Source organism: Balearica regulorum, chromosome 4 (assembly GCF_011004875.1).
Source record: "Balearica regulorum gibbericeps isolate bBalReg1 chromosome 4, bBalReg1.pri, whole genome shotgun sequence".
In the NCBI taxonomy this organism is placed as follows: Eukaryota; Metazoa; Chordata; class Aves; order Gruiformes; family Gruidae; genus Balearica; species Balearica regulorum.
The window spans coordinates 42,506,939-42,530,709 of record NC_046187.1 but is presented as its reverse complement, the minus strand read 5'-3'; the positions used below and the strand labels follow the sequence as shown (position 1 = coordinate 42,530,709).

At 36.3% G+C, this 23,771-nt stretch overlaps 1 protein-coding gene across 2 annotated transcripts in view; it reads left to right on the top strand.

Annotated features, from left to right (window-relative positions):
• Window positions 1–17,985, top strand: part of GLRA3 (glycine receptor alpha 3) — an 88,972-nt gene extending 70,987 nt beyond the window's left edge. Inside the window, exons 7-10 of one of the 2 annotated variants that reach the window (XM_075751926.1) lie at window positions 3,910–4,124; window positions 5,743–5,889; window positions 11,080–11,199; window positions 14,757–17,985. In XM_075751926.1, the coding sequence (XP_075608041.1) occupies window positions 3,910–4,124; window positions 5,743–5,889; window positions 11,080–11,199; window positions 14,757–15,026 (752 nt within the window). In that variant the 3' untranslated portion in view covers window positions 15,027–17,985. The remainder of the gene's footprint in view (window positions 1–3,909; window positions 4,125–5,742; window positions 5,890–11,079; window positions 11,200–14,756) is intronic. The other variant, XM_075751927.1, reaches the window with a different exon arrangement.
• Window positions 17,986–23,771: the final 5,786 nt, after the last annotated feature.

Genomic DNA, 23,771 nt, shown 5'->3' with positions numbered 1-23,771 from the left:
AGAAAATTGCTCTTCTCGGGTTATTCACAGTTGGCCACAGCAGAAACAACCAAGAAAAGAATATGTGACCTAGACACTGACTCCCAAGAAAAGCCACGTATACTTTCTCGGGGAAAGAAAAATCGTATAGACTGACTGGAATATACATTTTTCCACTATATATTGGCTTCAGTGTGGTCATTGCATGGAAATCATGCCAACCCAGCAGATCTGACACTGTTAGCAAAGAACGTGTGTAAGAGAGAAAAATGCACCATCACGTGCCTGTATACCAGTACGTTCACTTTATTTGCATAGGTACGGCATTCAGCAAGGCAGCACTTGGTGCCTTTATCACACTTGAATCTCTGGCTAGGCTAGACTTACAAACACAAAAAACATTACCTCTGTTTCAGGCAAAATTGCTTAACCTTTAGGAAGCCCTCAATAGCTGTTCTTTCTTTTGCATTACAAAAACCTGTCCCTTGTATGGATTGTGTGCACATCTATATTTAGCTCTGGTCTGAAACTAGCATCATGCCTAAATTTGTTCAGCAAAACCACGATACCACAAAGGTTTCATATACTCCTCCTAGCCACTCTCTGTGACATTTACAGTGCCTATCAGAATGAATGAGAGCTTACCTTTTATGTACCGCAAATGAATTATTAGAACAATGCTTTTAGCTCCTTGTCTACCTCCTTCCCCAGCTGAGATGACTTCATGGGTATGTCTCTTCTGATCCATTCAAGTATCCAGTCAAATAGATTAAACCACAGCTAACCTGGCTTTGAATTTGAAATGGAATACAGGAGAAAAATAGGGCCGACAGCTGGATGCCGGCTTCAGCTGGGAAACAACAGCACAACCTCTGCTGGCTGCCTCCTAGCTGAAGCTCACATCTGCTAGTGCAAATGGTTTTTTTCCATTCTGCTTCATTAGCCAAGTTTATGCAGGTGGTTCTGATCTCGAACACGAAGGGCAAAAAATAACATCAACCCTTCCGCACTTGGACCAGCAACTGCTGCAACTGCAGTGCCGAGACTGACTTCCAGCTGCTGCCTTTCTCCTCTGCTGTCTTCCACCGGAGAGAAAGCTGATAGTCAGCAGTGGAGTACAGAGAGAAGTGTCGATGTGGGTAGCCACCAGTCTCCCTGGGGAGTCGCCACATATTAAGTCTATTTTTCAGTGCTGCACTGGAACAGAGCAGATGAGGAACACAGTGGTCTTGACTGGGAAACTGGACATATGACTGGCATGTCCATAAATTCACTGGGCCTAAGACGAAAGCAGGAGTTAAGTCACACATTCTGTGGAGTTAAGCAGATATTTTTCCACTTTGAGACACCCTTCACTTTCTTTTTTTCAGTTTTTTTTTTTGTTTGGTTTTTTTTTTTTACCTTGGCCAGTGATGTTTACAAAAATACAAAACTAAGTAAAAAAATCATTCTGTATAATTCCTCTGACACATCACTCAGTCCTAGTTCTGGCCTCTTCATAATCCCATCTCTTTTCTCTCCTTTTCTGTGGTTACAATGTATTACATATGCACTCCTTTCATTCACAACCTCTTTCATTTTGTTAGGGTTCTGTTGTCCACAGCTATTCCTCTGTTTCTCCTTAGTTCAGAAAGCAAACTTGCAACTACATAAAAATAATCCACATCAGAGCTAATATATTATTTATTGCTCCTTGTTTAGGACCATGGTATCTTTGTGCTGAGATCTCTGTAATAATTCCAGCCCACCTGAGTACTCAGGAAAGAGACTCAGATCTTTTATCCCACCTTTCTCTGGGGAAAAAAAACAATGCACAAGTAATAGCCAACGCTCATTCACACTCCAGTTATGCATAAATGACCCATTCTGATGCTCTTAGTTTTTCTTCCTAAGTTGTTTTGAAAGAAGAATATAGGACCCTATAAGAAGAAAATGTTGCGTGTTGAACTGTAATTCTTGCTGATGTGATGCCAAATAAAATGGCTTTGCAAGAGACCTGGATTTGATTGATGCATTTCTGTCACTCCTTACCACCATGATTTATGGTGATATATGAGAGAGAGATCGCTGCTGTCCAAGGCTGCTGAATTAACAGAACAAATGTCACAAAAAAGAAACCTTCAGGGTAAGGACCAGCTTGAAGTAAGAATATGATTCTGACAAAGGCCGGTCAGAGCAGAACTAGTTATGTGGGATGTGCTGAACTGCTAAGTAACAGAATGTATCATGTAACCTTTTGAAGATCCTGGAAGAGAACATGGGGGGGGAATCCTGGCCTTTTCTAAAGTAAACACCAAAATTCTCATTCACTTTGTTAAACCAGGACTTAATTCCTTGATTGAAGCAGAAATCAGTTTTGAAGCTAGGGCAGCAGATGGTTGAGCCAGGATTTGGGACACAGATTTCAGGACTGTAGGTAGGATTCAGAAAACACCAGCAATTAGGAATGGAACTAATAACTGAACCAGCAGACATAAAATTCCTGAGATACATCATCTCATTTTAAAACTGAACATGATAACTATCGTCTTTCTAAATATGTTTTTTTAGTTCCTCAGTAGAACAAAAATTTCATACAGTCACATTTACTATGACATCATAGAAAGAACAAATGGCCTATTAAGAGAACTATTATGAAAATAATGAAGTTCAGAAGATATTGCCAAGTACTTATTATGTCTAGAATAAAAACATTACAGTTTGGCTTTATCTGAAACTCATTTCTGTATGCCTAACACTATTGTCACAGCATAATACACAATATATTAAATTAGTACAGGATAAGTTCATAAATAAGTCAATTACTTCAATTTTGTTAATATAAATGTTAAAGCACTATTAATGTGCAACAATTTGCTATAAAATGGCATTTTGGCAAATAAAAATGGATTAGCAAAATATCAAAAACTACTGGAAAACATAACCAAAAAACTTCATACCACTTAAGAAATAACTAACTACATAGCTTTCCATGTTAAATTTAGAACTAGGAAATGCTTTTATTCAAATAAGAAAGAAATCTGTATATTTCTTGCTATGAGAAACTATGTCATGTGTACACTGTTTATAGTAACAGCATTGCCTTCAGCATCATTCATATGTGACTAATATAAGCATTGAGAAGAATTAGAAAACCTAATGAGACCAACTCAAGATCTTTGAAATAATCTACAGTTTTACAAATTAAAAAAACCCCACCAATCTGGATAAGAGAAAAAAATGGGTTTATGGCATCTCTATGAGCAAACAATAGATTTTTTTCATTCTGGTTTTGTTAAATTAGTGGAAGTTGCATGATATTCAGTATCTGGAAAAATTAAGCAATTTAATTAGCTTCCTTCAGTTGCCTAATCTCAAGTCCTCTATTTCTGACTGAATATCAGTCATTGTAATTTTGAGCTGGAACAGTTTGAATGGGGATAAAGGCAGAGATTTAGCAGAATCTCCTATGGATAACTCACCCAGATCTTACTATATTTTTCCCAAATTCATTGGATTAAAAACTCATAAATTTTATCTTAAAATTGAACCAAAAGATAAAGGAGATTTTGTACAATGGGAGACCAAGCCTTTTCTTTGCATACAACAGTATTTCCAAACAATATGTGGGATAACAAGTGTGATTGCAACTTTCCTATGTCATAATGATTTCTATTTCAGTCATCTCTTTGTTTTTATAAGGAAAGAAGAGTTCCAGAGCTTATCGAATTCTTAAATTTTCAGTTTTTCTGTCCACTTTCTTTCCAGTAGATACTCCTGTTATAATGGGGACTGTAGATATTAAAAATCACTGAAGAGAAATCAAAACATTCATCTTTCATTAGTTAACATATATATTTGATGGACTGCAAATTCTTTAGAGGGTGCACAAGATGTTGACAGTCAGGAACATTCTATTTCTATTGAATATTTCTTCTTTGTTATAAAAAGGAAAGTTTACATGTATTGAAGTCCGATTTCACCTTGAGAGGCAGATGGGTTACTATCTCATCCAGATGTACATACCGAGTCTCTTGATCGTCATTCTCTCCTGGGTGTCATTTTGGATCAATATGGATGCAGCTCCAGCCAGAGTGGCTTTAGGGATCACGACTGTACTGACCATGACAACACAAAGCTCAGGTTCACGAGCATCTCTTCCAAAGGTAGGCAGAATTTCCTTTGTTTGTAATGCATTAGTCATAATGCTATATGGCAAACACACACCTGCAGTCAACCTTGTAATATGTATTTTAATTATCAGCATTTAAGCATGTTCTAAAGAAGATAAATAACTTTGGAATATTTTGGGGTTTTTTGAGCCACTATATAGAATATATATATAGAGGGAATATATTCTATTTCTCTCCTGTCTCAAGTATTTAGCCAACCACGTATCTACTAAATTCCATAAACCTCAGCAAGTGATGAAAGCAATGTTATTCAGTAGTACATAAATGTGGCTTGTTAGCAATTGACTAGCTCATCCTTTTCCAGATCCCAGTATCTGATGACATGCTAGCAAATATGACTGAATTTCTAAAGGTCATAGATTCCAACCTGTTCTCAATGATATTCCTTTCCCAAAACATGCCTACATTGTGAATTAACTCACTAGTCACAAACACATTTACATGAAAATGTATAAAAATGTGAAGCTAAATAGATCCAAACAATTGTCTAAAGAATGGTTCACCACACAATTTAAGTATCTTAAAGTATATTTCTGTGATTAACTATTTAAGTTTTCTGACTTGTCATTGATTTAAAGATTTTCATTTTAAGGGTTATTCCTTGACCAACCTCATGTGCCATTGCAGTTAATAGAAAAAATGTATACAATAAAATTACACAAAGTCTACTTCTGTATTAGTTTTAACATGGTATTTTTAGGTTGGCTAATTAATTTTTTTTCTACATAAAATAGATGCCCTTAACAGAGGTGAGTGTGCTTTGCGCCTCAAGTATATGGATTCAAATGTATCCACATGTAGCATCAACAGATAAGAAAATGGAATGCTGTAAAAACTCAGAAAAGCGAGAATGTAAGAGGTTACCAGAGAGAGCTATAGATGTTTTTGTCACATTTCTGAGGCCTGAAGCTAGCTATGTTGACTTATATGACAAAGCTCTTGTATATCTGCACACAGAGAAGGAACAGGCCCTATTTTCCTAGTTCAGATTATGTCCTGCAGCTGAGTTTGGCAATAAAGGACTGCAATGAGTTCATCTACTCTATAATTGATTTTCAGTACTTCTACTGTGTCAAAATTACAGCACTAATTTGAACCTATGTCTTTGATTTACCATGCCTATATTAGCAGCGAATGAACATATCAGAGTTCTCCATCAATCTCCCTCCTTCTACCTAATTTCTTTTCCAGGAACTTTACATCAGATCCATTACAATACAGGAATTCCCACTGGTCCCACTATAAGCTATCCTCTGGTTCCTTCATTCACAGATCTCAGTGGGACAAATGGAGGAAGAGCATATGCTTCTTGTGGATTATTTGGTTTGTGATAAAATACACAGTACACTATGAGGAACTGTTACTGATGTAAACAGTAAACAGATTTTGTGAAAAAAAAATTACAAATAATATTTAACCCTTATAGATTGAATTGCTGTGCCTCTTATTATCTAGCTATCAAGTTACGTTTTGTTTGATAAAAGTAGCTTTGGGATGTGGAGATATTAATACACTTCTTTCTGACATGAAATACTAAACTTCACATCTGTGGTTTTAACATATTCAGTCTTCTGCTCTATTCTCTCCATAGGTGTCATATGTCAAAGCCATTGACATCTGGATGGCTGTGTGTCTGCTCTTTGTATTTTCTGCACTTTTGGAGTATGCAGCTGTAAACTTTGTGTCGAGGCAGCATAAAGAACTTCTGCGATTCCGCCGCAAGAGGAAGAAGAACAAGGTAAAAGTAACAGTATTCCCAACTTTGAAAGAGAGTCTGAGATTGATTTATGCCAGGATATAGGGTTAATTTGGTAAAGATACTGCAGCTTAAAGTGGCAATATAAATAAAATGGCAACCAAGAATGAAATTCACTATAGGCAGAGGGTCACTGCAAGGACTATACACTGCATAAATCCAACTTGAATTCTCGAAAGAGGGATTAAGAGGGATTTAAGTGAGACATGGGCCATGTGGGAGCCATCTGCACAGGCATGAATTTCACTCTGTTAGAAAAGTCAGATTATACTTCAGTGGATGAATGTTACTGGTACTTGCAGGAGTTTGTACTACATTGAGATTCAACAAATAATGTTTGTTAATGTCATTCTAGTATTCAGTTCAAAGCCTTAACAGCTGTGTTTCATGTAAATATTTTTTAATACAAAAAATACTTATTCAATTAATTTTATTGGTGGGAGAACAGATGTTTTACTTTAAAAGGCTGAGAAGTTTTGCTTTTTTCCTTCTGTCATGTTAATTTAGTGTAATTTGTTCATACAACTAGTAAGAAACTTTAATACAGCAATGGTGGTTAAAATTTGTTTTATAGCTGAAGCTATCAAGACTACCAGTAAAACAAGTCACTACCAATGTGCAAAGTCAAACAGCTGAGGCTACAGGTTTGAATTCTAAAGTCTGCAGTTAAATCAAGCAATAAGCAAAATTTCTTACAACAATATGTAACTGCTACTTCTAAGTAAATATTTCTCCAACCTACTCAGTAAATGAGTACCTACCACTGATATCACTCAGAGCCCTTCCAATGGCTTTCAGCCACTATCTAGAATATTAAAGTGGGTGAAAGTCTCACTGTAGCAACATGACTCAGTTCAGCTATCTTTCATTCCTGAAGATATAGCTCCATTTACTTCTTACATCACAAGGAGAAGACATTGTACAGGTTGTTTCCCATTTACTTAGAAGATATTGAAAATCTGTAATGCTGTAAAGCCTACCTAAGCAGTCTCTGCTAGCAAGACTCCATGTTAAAAGGCAGGCTGGACAGTCAAATGGAAACGGCATTTTCATACATTTGCCTGTTCCTGTTTGCTGAGTCCTAGACTTCTCTAGGTGCAGAGAGAAACTCATGTACGCCTAGACGATGATTCAGACTGCATGTACCTGCTCTCAACATTTGTCCCTGTGAAAAATGTGGTTTCTTCTTTTCGCTGACTGTAGCAGAAAAAACGCTTTCTGAGACACTCAGAAGGAAAGCAGCATTTTTGTGACAGGGTGTTTGCTTTTGAAACATGGCAGCTCTCTGAAAGCTGCTTAAAGGTTTGGAATGGGGGGGAATGGGATGGGCAGACACAGATTGCCGGACGGGGGGCAGGTGAGCCACAACAAATGCATCATGTATCAAGTACAAACAGCTGCGGTGAGTGATATATTATGTGACTATACTTTAGTCCATTAATTTTTCACCATGTATTATAGTGTCTTCTGGATCTCAGGCAAATTTACCATATTCAACTTTACTGGTATCTTTTCACTTTGTTAAATACACTCCATTATTATAACCACAGGGTTAGAAACTGGCAGGTAATATTACCTTCCTTCCTTGGAATCAAATCAAATCTCTTGCCAGCCTCCTCTTAGCAAGACTTCAAGCTCACCAAAGACACTTCTTCAGCAATTGCAATCAATCAAATTTCAGCTTAGAGGTATGTGAGGAAGGATCCACAATATACAAAGCACTTCTAAGAGGAGACCACTTAACAAAAAAGTATTCACATGAGTAGTTTCATTGACTTAAGTGTTTTGACGGATGAGCACTTGGCATCATGGTATTTTTTAATTCACGCTTAAAAGTCCTTATTCTAATTTTATACCTCATTAGACAGTCTTCTACTTCAGGTAGGTTGCCTGCTAGGTTTTCATAAAATTAGAGGATTCGACTTAGAGACTACAGAGTCTATAGCAAAGTATCAAGTACTCCCCTTAGATTCTGAAGGACGAAGACATGCACTTCAATGCTTTTCTCCATAACATACCCAGGTGAGGGTATTAACTGTATTCGGGGATAGATGGCTTTCCCTTTCCCCCTGTATCTGTATGTTTCATCATGAGACAGGTTTCTCAGCCTAAATTTACCAAAAAAGTGCTTTGTTCCCGTGCAAGGTTATAATTTTGACAAATAGACATTTTTCTGAAAAGATTATTTTAACCGAATGTTTCTTGACTGACTCCAATTCTATGTAGAGCTAAAGCTCCTGGCCAGAGTTAACCTTTGAGAATACACCTCCTCAAGCTCCAGAGACAGCTCAGCTAATTGCTTCTCTTTTTCTCAATGTTTTATTAAACCATTCCTTGCCCAACAAGTATACTAGAACTTGAAACATTACAGCATGGAGATTTCATCTCTCAAAAAAAATTGGATTACATCCTAAACCCTCTGGTATACAAATAATAAATGATGTCTTATGGATTAAAGAAAGTAGCTAATAACTAGCCTTCCTTACCACAAATGTTATTATTTATTCACCACTATTTTTAACATGAAATGCAGGCCCTAGTATCATAAATCAAATTAACTTGTGTTTCCTTCCTCTCTTGTCTTTTTCAAAGTCAGTTACTACAGCTCAGGATTATAAAGTTTTGTATGTGTTTATTATCTCTTTGGACTAGATCAAACAGCCACTGGCCCTCAGGAATTAGATTGAATTGACTTTCAAAACTACCATATATAAAGAAATGTTCATTTGACCACAAAGTCAAAAGACATGAAAAGAAGTTAGGTTAAAAGGCTGCATTTAAAATAAACTTCAGGGGCTTCCTTGGACATTAAATCTTCTTTCTTTTCAAAGTGAAAATTGCTATTCTATTCAGTACTTATGTCCAAATAGATTCGAGAAATAGAGCATTTAGGATAACTTATTAGATCTTTTCATCCTATATGCTTGCCATCTTGGGACATTTTACTAGGATCAGTTTTCCCTCCAGCTGAATTCCAACCAATGAATACAGAAATTTTTGGTACTGACATTTTATCTGCAAGGGTACAGCAAAATTCCTAGTGATTAGACTGTGTTGCAAAAGTCTAAAAATAGATGGGTTTGAAAATGTTTCATTTGAGGTATATGTTGACAGAAGAGAACGTGTATGAATAATATCTAATTGCAATAGGGCAGCTGAAGAATTCCCAAAGTCTATTTTCTTTGTAATTAAAAAGACACGCTTGTTACAAGAAATATTTACTTTTACCAAGTGACCCCAGCAATGGTCAGCTGGATTTCAGTGCTGGAAAGCCTTGGGAGGTCAACGAATCAATTTTCCTGACCTAAGTCAGGATCAGTTATACCTCATTCATTCCAGTCATAAAAATTCCACAAGCTCCCCTGCAATCTGTTCCAATGATTTAGAAAGTTTCTTACTTATGCCTTTTTTGGCCTCTCATGGCTTGTCTGGAAGAGGCACTGAGAACAGACTACTTCATTCCTTTATGTAGCCATTTGCACATTTCCATTCAGTTTTCTTTTCTTTAAATACTCTGAGTTGGTACAGTCTTTTTTTTTTTTTTTTTTTTGCTCATTCTCATTCTCCTTCACTGGAAATTCTCCTAATAAGTCCACATAATTCCTCGAAACTGTGTTTGCAACATGACACCTAGCCAGTAACAGTTGAGAGCAGCCAAAGAATCATGCAAGTTATACGCTTGTTTATCCAAACCAGTTTGCTATTTGCCTTTTTAATAACAGCATGGTATTGGCCCATATCAAGATTGTGACCTTCCATAACTCCCAGGTCTTTTTCCAGAACTACTGCAGAGCCGTTCACTTTCCATCTTATGTTTGTGAAGTTGATTATTCCTGGCTAAATGTAGTACCTTGTATTTGCACCTACCAACTCTCCTCCTGTATTTTTCAGACTCTGTCCAAAAATTTGAATTCAATTTTAACTCTAAACACATCCTCAAACAAATCTGCAGCTTTTCCCAGGTTGGAGTCTTCTGCAAGTTTAAGCAAAACTACAGGTCATTCCTTCTCAATGCTGATTAATAACACAGGAGAACTGGAATCTCTCTAAAAAAGCGTATGATCAAACTCAGATAAACAGATAAAAAGATTACCCTGCAGTAAACAAGTGTAACAAACAAAATAAGAGCTGCTGAGTTTTATGGAAAATTATACGGCTATACAAAATGTAATTATGTACAGAGCTGTATCAAGACATTTTCGCATCCGAAGCTCATCTATCCTTGCCATTTTCCTTATGCTTTTTCCTCCTACAGTCACTGCCTCTTTCTTACACCATCTAATACATTTGCAGCCCCCCTTCCCAGACAACAGTAACTGCAGCATCAAAGGCGATTCTTAGGTATAACTGCACCCTCTGGCTACCGTTTTTATGGTTGTAGGTATGGACCTCACTCAATGATTCCAAATAACTGAAAGGCAAATTTCCTTTCAGAGGCCAAATCCAATTTGCACAGAATTAACAAAAATTTTGAAGTGTCTGGGATTGTGTTGTAAATGTAAATAAAAACTGTTTTTGCAATGTAATATGCAACCTACTCATTGCTTTTTTTCCAATAGGCATCACAAAAGATATAGGAGATTTTTCAAAAAGGGTCTCATTTCTTTATGATTACATAAATGGCAAAATGAATCCTGAGAACTGGGCAATTTTGGTTCCCAGTTTGAGACTTCATTTGGGAGTCAGTATACGATCTCTAGTGCTTTGTCTCTGTCAGAGAAAGAAATCTGGCCAATGAACACAATTATTTCACAAATGTTATATTACTAATGTGATGGAAACATTCCTTCAGAATGAATGAATATTAATTATTCATTTGCAGTTACACTCTTTTCAGTCTTAAAAAGACAAAAGGAAAAAAATGGCAGAATTGGAAGTCATACACGGGTACTGAAACATACCTATGATCAGTGCTTTTTCTTAGTTGCATTTACACTGTACAGGGAAAAACATTAACTGTGTACATATACTGAATAACACTTTGATTCTATGTTAGCTTTTAATATATTTAGTTTTCAGGAATAGTCAATCTTTTAATTCTATTTTCAAAAATCTAAAGATCACCATATCTTTAGTGAGGAAAATAGACATGCAAACTAGATTGTCTTTAATGGTAATCACACCTCTTTTCTTTTGTTTTCTTTTTGGTCAACCCATCCGTTTTGATGAAAGTATTTTGAGGGAGTTCTTGATGGAAATGATATCAGTGAATCATTGCAGCATAGCAATGGCTTGAGATGTACAGGACCTATAGACGGGACTTTGCCTCAAATCTACAGTACAAATTTAAGGGTAAACTACGAAGAAGATGTCCCATTTGTCATAATGTGATATCCAATCATTAACAGAGGCCCTGTCCTTTTGTCTGAAATAATGTCTTCCCATGTGAACTCCATATACCTTCATTGCTACCTGTATGTGATGACGTGAAATGTTAATAAAGGTACCTGTCTTGTTAATTTTGTAATCCATTTTGATCTGTTTAAATCTGGATTAAAACATAGTATTAAAATTCTACATTCTGCCTCAAAGGAACAGTGGCATCAATTCAAGGAGAACTCAGTAACTGATCAGCATTTAAAACCAAGCTGTTTGTAGTGTAAAACAATTCAATAACACTTTGCTTCTCAAAAATTAACAGTAAAAAAAAATAGTGTTCAAATATCAAAATCAAGGCTTCAAATAAGCCTTCAAGCTGTTACTACAACCTACAGTCAAAAGGCTATATTTTCAGCCCTTACACATATTACTCCTCAAGAAAAATGTATTATTAAATATATGGATAGAAAACAGAGTAGTCATAGAGCCACAGAAACTGACAGTTAACACTTTGTAGAACAGTTAATATTTTGTAGAACAATGCGGCTGTGAAAAAAACCTAATTGAAATTATTTCCTTCAGGCCTCCAAAGAATTCTAACTTTCTAAATAAAAAATGTTATCTACATTTATTTCCTATCTTTAATTACAGTAATTTTAATAGAGATGATAAAATATTTATATGTAGCTGTATGAAGAATAACTTTCAAATTGTTAATTCCAAAGCCTTGTGTGTGAAAAGCACATTCATAGTAAACCTTTATTAAAGTTCATTCATAATAAGATTTTAAAAGCTTTATCGAAAATCAGTAAGAAATCATTCATTTTCTTTTCTTTAGTGATGGTGCACTACACAAATACACAAAAGACAAAAAAAAAAAGCTTCCATATTACATTGAAAAAAAAAAAAATTCAACCAACTGGGACATAGAAGGTACTTCCATTAGATGGTTTTAACAGCTGTGGACTCAGACACGTGCATCATGAGAAATATTTCTAGTCAAAAAGAGGGACTGCAGCCAAGTCAATTGATAAAAACAAACGGGGTGTCACTGACATTTTATAAAAATGCCTTTGAAAAAGCACTCAAAAGTTAATATTAATAATGGCAGCAACTGCATCTTTCCTGCTGTGCATGAGCACCCTCAGATATGAACCTGAGGCCAAATTAACAATCTTTCTGCATTCTGAATCTGCTGGAAAACTTGCAGAACCACATTTTGGATATTCCAGCTGGTACCCCAAGTATGGTTGTACCTGGCATGTTACAATGCTCTGGAAGTTGTCCTTTCCTGCATATCCATTAGCTCTAGCACTTAGGTCTGACTTGGCAGGCTCCAACCACCCTGCCTGCCCTCATGGAGACACCATTCAAACCACACTGGGCGGAAATGCTAGACTCCTAGAAGGACCTTCACATCACTTCCTCAACAACAGGGAACGTTTCCAAGCAGCCTGCTTGCAGACTAAATTCAGGATGTCTGCAAGCCAAAACATAAGCAGAGAAGAGACCTGGCCTTTAAAACCATTCTAGGGGATCACTCAATTCAGGTAAGCATAGAACAGACAGTAGCGTTTTAGTATATAGTGCCTCATCCTGAAAACATACCCAACTGAATGCTGCTACTCAAAAGAATTATTTTATTATCTTTTTGAGCCTGTGCAGTCGTAAGCATTATTTTCTGGAGAAGCATGCAAAGATTTAAACCCTGAATTGTACGTATGAAGGTGTTTAAATGGCAAGTTTAGTGTAAATTCTCACAGTCCGTGTATTTGTGACTTCTGTTAACGGGAATAGAACACTACAACTCTTCCGGAATACAACTACTATAAAGATGTTATTTCCCATTCTTTTCTGACAGGAGAGGAACACTATAGTAGTAATTAGATCTTTATTTTATCACGTCATCAAATAATGATCCTATCATTTTGTATTTCTGTTATTCATTTCCATATTGCAGTCAGTCAGTGATTTTTTCTCCTCCTATTCTTTCATGTTAATTTTTCGTTACTTTTTGTTTTTATAGGTGAATTGTAATACAGATTTGAAGTATAGTAGTTTCAGTGAACTATATTAGTCTATAAGTTTATTCAGTTTACACATATGAAAAAGAGTTGCAGTTGGGTGATAACTACAGCTCTGCTGGATGCTCGTGCTGATTGGCAACTAGTTCACTTCAAACTTAGTAATTGATCTGCATTCTTTTGTAGATATTTATTCAACTAATATTGGTAATAATCATCATTGGAATTTTTTTAAAGTAATTAACAATGGTTCTTCTAGCAAGTACTACTTAATGGAAACTTTAAATATTTTTAGAATTAATGCTCCATTCCAAAACATTTTCAGATTTTCCAAATGTCACAGGCATTTTCAAAATGAAAAATTTGGAAGTTTGGATTTAAATTGTGTTCATGGAAATTCTTTTCCAAAATACTTATTTAAGAAATAACATATACATAATACTTTGTCACACTTCATAAAATTCTAGAATCCTAAATCAACTAGGCTAAATTAGACATGGAAAATAGGAAATCCTGAATTTGAAATCAGTTAAAAAATTGTGAATGCCATGAAAAATCACATGACTATCCTTGAGCAAGTGAAGGAATACACTGGAATATATTCCAGAACCAAATTTGACCCTGGCTTCACAGTCTATGTATCATTTATTTGCCTGCATTTGTACCTCCTTTATTACTTGAGAATATCTATAACCAGGTAAAGAGAATATGTCTCCAGACAGAAGCCACATTCTTGAAATACATGCTATGAAAATACATATATCTTCAGACCATCTACTTCTGTTTCCATGCCATGTGATTAAAAATCACTTTCTCTTATAGCTCCCTGAATTTAGAATGTCTTTGCCAGTTCTCCCCTGAATTGACAGAAGAATGCATCAGAAGAAAAATCTGGTCTTTAGCTTTCATTCGCTTTATTTGAAACAAAGACACTTAACTCCTATTCTCTTTATCTGATGTATTCACAGGAACAGCAGAAATAAGGCATACAGATAAGTTTAACTAAATATTCAATGACCAAATAGGCAGAATTCTCACTATTATAATTAATGTGAACATTATTAGTGCTTGTGTGATAAGTATCTCTAGAGGCCAGGATCCCATTTGGTTAAGCAATGTACAGAGTTAATGGCTGTTGTCTAAAAGACCAGTGTGAAGTTTGCCTAGTTGAAGACTGTGGACATTTACTGTAAATGGGGAATATCAAAACAAATCAGAAGTTTTGTGCCTGATTACCACTTGTTTACTAAGCTTTGTCTTTAAATAGATTACAGAATCTATAAACAAATAGGAAAATTCTGTGCTTGTTAAAGCTGCTGCAATATTTTTGACAGACACTGATAGGGCTGAAATTTCAACCAGTTGAGATAAACTGTGGATTCAAGAAGTCACTGAGGTAACAGTACAATAGTTGCTATTTAGCAGTTGGTAAGATTTCTGTAATTAAAAAGAAAAATCTTCTTGCTTTTTCCTTTCTCTCTTTTTTTTTTTTTTTTTTTTTAACAGGATGATGACGTAAGGGAAAGTCAGTTTAGCTTTACAGCATATGGAATGGGCCCATGTCTTCAAGCAAAAGATGGAGTGACACAAAAAGGGCCAAATAATCCTGTCCAAGCTGCACCAAAAAGCCCTGATGAGATGAGAAAGGTATTCATTGACCGGGCCAAGAAGATAGACACGATATCCAGAGCATGTTTCCCGTTAGCCTTTCTGATTTTCAATATTTTTTACTGGGTAATTTACAAAATCATCAGGCATGAGGACATTCACCAATAACAAGATTAAGGCTTGCAGTACATACAGATCTGCTGCCGTGTTCAGCGGGAGGCTTTCTGTCAGGAACGCGCACCGGAGGAGTGATTGGGAGAGTTAAAAGCACTGACGGGGGGGGAAGATCCTGCATGGCCTGCAATGCCCAGTCACAGTGGAATGGAAGACTGACACCCAGAGAAGATATATCTGCTATTGCAAACTTTCTGTGTCAAACTAAATATTAACAACTGTTTCATTGTAAATCACTCTCTACTGAAGCTTTACTGCCAAGTATTTATACATACTGTTACATAGTGGTATAATTGTACAGTACTCTTCGATGTTCCTTTTTTTTTTTTTTAATTCTGGTGTCTTTTTGATTAAAAACTGAATCCAGAATACCCTAGGTAAATCCCACAGTATTACAGAATAGATTAGTATTTGTAACCATTGTTTCAATTTTACAAAAGAATGACAAATTAAGGATTTGAGATTATAGTTTTAAGGACATTTTCTTAAGGACAGTATCTGTGCTTTTGCAATGAGCACTTTTGACATATTTAAGTTATATAATTTATTCAATTATTACCGTTCCTCTGGAAGGCGTATGTTGAAATAATCTCAGACAGCACAAGGTATCTACAGCCTAAAAAGTCTGCATATCACATGGGAAATATATTAGAATTTGTAAAGTACTGATTCCTGCAAAGGATTCTTTTTCTTTTAATTACCTACATTTTGATAATTGAAAGTTATAATAGTTTTAGTCCTTTTTATATTTTTGAAGGGGTTTTTTTCTCAATTGATAAAACTCATACAGTTTGTGAGATAGACAAACTACATCAAAATTTTGCAACACTTCATTTTGATTCAATGCAAAGAGATCTTGGACCAAAACTAAAAGCAAATAGTCAACTGCTTCACTGAAACATTTGAAGGATGAGTACAGCTGTGTTTATGCACATGTATCTCCTGCATGTTACATAAATACAGGAAGTTTAATTTATGAATATATCAATTTTTCTGTCTCATTCTTTGAAGTATATTGATATGACAGGTACTGGTTAAGAAGCACTTCACAACTTCGGAAAAACATGCAGCTCTTCTAAAACATGAAAAAGGATCTGAATGGTCTTTTACATTTATTGTACTTCACATTAATAAATGGCAGAACAACTTTTAAAACCCTTAGATTTTCCCTGTTTAGGATTAAATAAGTCATATTAGTTTCTTCTTTGAATTGTAACACAATGGACCACATTTATGGCATAGCTTGTAGGCAAGAGTGTTTATTTTGCCAATCTTGTCTATTGAAAAACAAAAACATACTAAGATATGGAAATCTGACATTTAGAATTACTAGATACTTTAAGTCCAGTAGCTGAGGCTGTTTCTCATTGCAAAATATTTTTATTTTGAATATATTTTAAATTTGTGGTTTGTTGCTGCTCAGAATGTGTATATAAAAGAAAATCAGCTGGAGGCAAATGTCTTGTCCACTGCCAAAGGCATGCTGCATATGAAGTAACAGAAGCAATGTAACTCTGCACTGAGGATTATAATATCGCAGCTTTGGGTTTGGTTGGGTTTGTGGTTTTCCTCCAAGGATTACTTAGATTCTAAAGTAGTAGCTCTCAGATTTTGTTCAGCTGTGTCAGAAAGAAGCTGTATAATCCACCTTTACTTTAAAAGTGTGTGTGTGTCGGGGGGGGGTTATAGTTTTGCTTCATTTATGATCTGAAATTAATTCATTTCACTTTAAACAATTATTTTTTGCTGGGGTTGTGTCTTGGTTTTGTTGATTTCCTTATGTGCATGTTCAAAAAATTCCTATTCACTTATGAAGGTGGTCATCTGTAGTGAGGGGGTATCATGAGCCAATGGCTGATATTTCAGTTGGGTTATATTAATCTCTCTCAAAGTTATCATTAGCTGTATATCATTAGCTGAAAAGGGATGTTAACTTGCTTTGGCTATCAGCAAAGTCAACGGTATTTTGTTTAAGGACTGTTTGAAGTACTGGATCCATAATCAAGAGGTAATCATAAGAAATTACATTATCTTTCAGGGTCATCTCTCTTCTCCCTTTCTAAAATAGTTGACTTGCCTTCAATAAAGATTTCTTAATTGAAGGGATAAGTGCATAAAAAAATGCTGGCCAGATCAGAATAACTCCTTGTTACTCTAGTTTATAACACTTGAGTACCTGGTTCACATTGCCTGTTTCCCAGTCATTCAACAGTCTGTTGCTCTTGCTCATGTAGTACTACTACCTTGTTTTGAAAACGTTAAGAAATTTGAGCAATGCAGAGCTAGACAAATTTAGCCCTAATTTCTTTCTTCACTCTCTAAGGCAGGAAAGGTCTATGCTGTCAAATAGAGAAACCAGACAGGAAATCTTGGAAGTGATAAAAGAGAGATTGGATTACAACACTGGCAAAATGTAATAAGTCAGAAGGAATGTAAATTGTTAAGCAAGAAGGACAAGATCCTTCATTCACATATGAACCTATTACCTCCGTGAGGGAGGAGAACCCTTATGCCACATTTCTCTGACTAAAGTATGCTGATGTAAGGAAAAATTACATCATATAGCATGTATAAAATAAAAAGCATAAATCTACATTATAATTCTTATCTGACCTCCCTGATGGATTGTTACCTATATGTTCTATTTACAATAAATTAGATCTGTAGATTTAATGATTGGACCTAGTGCCTAGTGTTGCCTCTCTGGATGCATCTCTTCAGCCATGCACTATGGTGAGAGAGAAGAAGAGGGTCTCCGATCTGGCCAATGGAAAGTATATCCCTTCCTCTATGTAGTTATATTTCTCTTTCACAGGCCATTACACTGGGATGTTGAGCATACCCTACTTCTATACTGAAAAATTACATATAATGCTCAGTCTTCTAACAGGGCACATTGAAAATAAAGGGAATTAAATATGTTTAAAACATCATTATGAAAACTCTGCAGTGTTGCTGGTAACGAAAGTATTTCAAACAGAGGGGAAAATCAAAAAATGGTTCCATGATGATGTTTTCAAATAATATTTGGCGTGTCATTCCGCTGCCCTCAAGTAAGTAAAGATTTTCTATTTTGATGTAATGGAACCGAGATCTCTCATGAAGCGATAGTTTTCTGTTTTTTTACTGAAACTGTAACATTTGCCAAGGCAACAGAAGCCTCTGCAGTCCATTAAATAATATGCTTTTCAAAAGAAAGCAGAACTTTAAATTCCATTGAGATTATTCCTAGATGCCATAGAGTACAGTCACATGATAACGAAAGAGAGAAATGTCATTTGAGATGATGAGAAACTTCAAGGCACAAATGCCTGCTATTGACCACTGACTAGGTGAGAAGTTCGAAAAATGCCAGCAGGCATGCCAGCCCTCTGTACAAAGCTAGAATCAACAGCTACTGTCATCAGCTAAGATTAGCGTGGGAGATGATTCTTTTGTAACTGTATAATGAAGTAGGAGGGAATAACATTAAGAAGATGCAAAAATTGAAAGTTACTCTGCAGTATTTATCAGATTGCAGTATTTATGCTACAGTCCTGTGAAAGAAGTAGTGGAGAGGCAGAAAAATAATCATCAAGGAAATAATGCTTGATGCAGATGCTACCTAGCAGGGCTTCTCCTACATTTAAAAAAGACCCCATTCATTCAGCTGAAGTAGATAGCTACCTTACCTCGCTACCACTGAACCTGGGCTCTGCAGAGTACAGGGTCTTAGCAAAGCCACACAAGGCAGGTTTTTGTAAGCATAACCCCTATGTGACAGGCTAACACAGCTTTGGCCCAAGTCATTATTCACCATAGGTGCAGAGTCGGGTGCTGTTCACATCATGTTTTTACGGTCTCTGTAGACCAGCCCTATACTTCAAAAATAAAATCCTGGCACTAAAAGATCATTGCAATACAATGAAAACAGAGGGAGAAACCAGGATCTGGATGAATACTCCAGTAACACAGCTACCAAAGAGCTGACGCAGTCGCCATAAAGGGGAAAGAAGGAAGCATGAGACATCCTTACTACTTTTCCCCATCCCCCAGTATCCTCTCCATAGGTACACTTGTTCAGGTAGAAGCAGTAGCTGCAGGGGGAAACAATGTATGTCAACTGCTGCGAAATATAGAAGAATATAGATATTCTCTTGGGACATTAGTTTCTACGTGTGTGGATAGAGAATTGCCTTCCACACTATCCGCTTTCTCAATGGGAAGAGAAGCAGAGCAGGAAGGTACAGGATGAAAAGCATGGGCTGTACATGGCATAAGAGGGACCACAGGGAGAGAGAAAGCCCAAGGCAGTGCCTGGAACCTCTCATATGTCTTTTCTTCCTGCACTCAGGAGAGAGATGTGACCAAATCCATGTCACCCCTCGTAAGGCCAAAAAATTCAGGACCTTGAGAGAGGATAAGAAAGGTGCAGTAGCTAATACTCAACTACCACAGTACCAAACTCCTGCTTAAATTCTGAGTAACAAAATGCATTTTATTTTTAAAACTATATTCAAATATCAACAAAATAGTCTTGCATGGTTAGAGGGCTGGCTTTTTTCTCTGCAATGCTGACAAACTAGAGGAGGCTTGAGGCAGAAAGGGAAGAAGGGATACTACTGGTTTACTATTTAGAATTTATCTATTTTAACACCAAATAAAGCACATTCTACTTTCAAGCAGTTTTGACAGCAAGCACTATTATTTAAGCAGGTTAGTGGAATTCAGGAAGAACATGGGATTTACTTATTTTTTCAGCTCAATCATATATTGGCTTCTTTGGATTCTCTTTATTAGAGTTTGTTCCAAAACCTTTTTATAGGCTGCTTTATTAAGAACCCTTTGTGATGTGTGAGAGATGATTCTGTTTAGTCATTAGAAAGACTTATATTTATGTGATTTAGATGTGCACTTTACATTTAAGGAGTAAGGTATTGCCTCCACTTTGTACTATAACCCCTTACAGAACTGTAGGTTGATAATGTAGATAAAAATAGAATATAATAAACTGTACAAAACCTTATATTTATAACAGTAGGGAAAGATAAAAAGTCTTCCTTAACCTTAAAAGAAAAGAATTATTTTTAGCAATAATTTTATATTAGATGGAAATGAATTTATTTATACAGTTCCCAGCCCAAGCTGAGATGGTTGGTTGCAAAAGATAGATATACTTTATGTGCAACTTCTGCTCTCATTTGAGCTATCATAGGAATTAATCTAATCCAACAGAGCAGAATTTGGCCTTAAACTGTGAAACTGCTGAATGAGCTATTAATTCTTAGAGTACTCCTGTGAGGTAGTAAAATAACTTTATCCACATCTTACTGTACAATCATAAGGTTATTTAGATGAGAACAATATCAGATCATCACAGCTTTTTTCTTTTTGAGACAACTAAGAAGAAAAATATAAATCACACCCCAAACTACTTGTTAATAATAAAATGGGTATTCTATTTTGGAGTGGTTATGGAAAAGGTGCCTTCAGGCAATACACATCACCTACAGTAGTTACTGAAATACTATCAGTTTGGAAGGCTTGTGGAAGCAGGTTAGATTGCTAGAAGCAGTGGGTTAAATGCCAGAAAAATGTTGGCTCAATCTGTGTTCTTGACATTCTTGAATATTACTGCACTTCTTCACTTTCATCTTTGTGAAATATGCAAGAAACATTTCTTACGTTTTTATTTTAATGTATAACAGAGTGATGTTAACAGACGAAATGGACTAAAGTAGCTACTGATGTTCCACGAATGTGTAATTGTGAGCTGTATAAAAAGAAATTGTGCCATAACCTTTTGACATAAAGGTTTAACATAATATACAGTGTTTTGTGTGTTAGTGATCCCAGCTTTTCAAAGGCTACAGCAAGAAAAAAAGAAAAAAAATTTAATATGATAGTGTATTAATAACTTGTCTGTGAGTTTTTAAAATATTCTTCTGTGATTTCTGTCTGATGGCAATTTCATCTCAAAGTACTTTTTTGGTAAAACTCTATAAATGTGTTGTGCATGGATTTGATTAAATTCCTTTTTATTGTATTACAGTATCATATTGCACTTAAACCGACATTCTCTGCAGACAGAAGTGTTCAAATGTGTGAAATTTATGGTGTCACCCATGTCATTGTCGATATTTTGTTCAAAAAGAATAAACTTAACGTTTTTCAGAAACCGTGCAATTATTTTTATGATATTTTAGGCAATGGGTTTAAAGTCACAGGAGGGACTATCAACACCATTGGAAAAAAGGATGAAACCCTCAACAGTAGTTAAGGTGCATTACCATTAAATATTTCAGGAGTGAAAACTTGAGAGACAAGTAATAGGGTGCCTTCAATTGTTGTATTATTCAGATTAAGCTTCAAAATACTTTAACTGCATGAATATAACTGAATACATACAAAGAGGTGTTTTCAGGGAGCATGATGGAGGATGGCAGGCACTGAATTAGGAGTTTGATCTTCCAAGGCTTCCTTCACAGTGAGTGGACAGAAAGAGATCTCTCCGGAGGACAGGTGGAGGATAGGCTCCAGTTCTGGAAAAAGCTCATTCTGAAAACTCAAGGAAAGTTATCTCGATAAATGCCTACTGAAATAAGTACAGCCACTCCAAAACAGTCCTGCTGATCTTATTTTCAAAAAGGCAAAGAATTTCATTTGCAGCAAAATAGCCTTATGGAAACTTTACAGATCTGTGGGGACCTCCTAAGTACTCCTTGACAGAAAAATTACTTCAAGAAAACTGAAGTTAGCAAATAAGAAGTCCTATAAGAACAGTGTGAGTTCTGCTAATCTGATTACAGCAGTGTTAATATGCTTATAAAGACCATACAGAATGGTCATCTCAGTAACAGCCACAGGTAAATGTGATGCCATTTAGGCTAGAAAACTTCAGCAGTCTCAGCACAGATGCTTTGCACTCCCTGCCTCCACATGACAAAAAGCAACATCAGTTCACTCCTTTCAACTTGCTTTTCACGTCGATGGGATACAAATACAAGAACTTTGCTGTACTCACGAATGAAGTATTTCAATTTTCTGTTGCTAATATTTCAGTTCAGCAACGTATGGCTTGGAGCTTTATGAAATGGAAATTTCTCAAAAGAACAGCCAACTGTAACAAGAGGACCAGTGGAATCTGAGCCGAAATCCTGAGCGTGCCCTCATAGAGCCCGCAGAACTGTGTCATCTGACCCCTGCTATCTACAACAGCTGTTGCTCCAGCACATCTATACCATCTGGTCTTCCCAAGAGCAAAGCATAACTTGTATGTTGTTCAAGTAAGCTCACAAGCAATAATGTCATGAAATTGCTGCTGCAGCAAATGTTTCCATGCTGAGGTGCGCAGCTCCCAGAGCATGAAAACTGCAAATACACTGTACCAGGTGTGCAACAAGCAATTAAACAAGCAAGTAACAGCCAGGTAATGTGACCTGAGAGTAAGAAAGAGTAGAAAAAAGAAGTAACAGATCTTAAAGAGATCAATGTGTGATTGTATTGCATAAACTGTGCAGACCTTTCAACACAGAATTCTGGAAAAACAGATATCAAATACCCTCTTTTTCATGTTTGCATATACAGCTACCTAATTATTTTAAAAATTAAATAAAGATTTAATTCCATCTGGTCCATGCAGTGGATTTTATTTCTGGTATCCTACTTTCTATGCACTAGCAGGATCTGAGAACATTTCTTTCTGAATAAAACACAGGCAGGTGAATTTAAAACCCTGGACAACAATCCACCAAAGTCACAAAACTAGAATTACAGGGAAAATTTCATTTTAGAAGTAAATGAAACTTTTTTCAAAATTTGGATAATATACTTCCAAAGCTTTAATATACAAATATATATTTTATATATAATAATTTGTCATTGACAAAAATTAGATATTTCAACATTTACTTCACGACTCAGTCACAGAACAGCTGAGGCTGGAAGGGACCTCTGAAGATCATTGGGTCCAAACCCCCTGCTCAAGCAGGGCCACCTAGAGCTGGTTGCCCAGGACCACATTCAGATGGGTTTTGAATATCTCCAAGGATAGAGACTCTACAGCTTCTGTGGGCAAACTGTGCCAATGCTCAGTCACCCTCAGAGTAAAAAAGTGTTTCCTGATATTCAGAGGGAACCTCCTGTGTTTTGGTTTTGGCCCATTGCCTCTTGTCCTGCCAACTCAAAAGAGCCTGGCTTCATATTTACACCTTCCATCCATTTTTTTACACAAATTGATGAGATCCCCCAGAACCAGACACAATACTCCAGGTATGGTCCTACCAGTGCTGAGTAGAGGGGAAGGATCACCTCCTTTGACCTGCTGACAACACTCTTAATGCAGCCAGGGATAACATTAGTTTTCTTTGCCCACAGGTGCCCACGGGGCCCTCAAGCCCTTTTCTGCACACCTGCTTTCCAGCTAGTCATCCCCCAGCATACGCTGGTGCATGGGGTTGTTGCTCCCCAGGTGCAAGACTTTTAACTTTCCCTCACAATACTGAAAAAAGTTTTGTTGTAATGTTAGCCTCTATTTAAGTAATCCGCATTTAAAATCTCTACTGAGGTAACAAGCTGAGCCTGAAACCCACTTATGCTATGTTTTAACTCCTCTCCTAAACAAGCCAAAAAACACATCTGTCCTGCCTTGAAAACCAGCGTGTTACCTATACAGACTTAATCTCAACAGGTGTGTTCAGTAGGTACAGAAGACATTCAAACAGTTGTTTTTAAGAGCACATGATACTGCAGCTTGTTTGC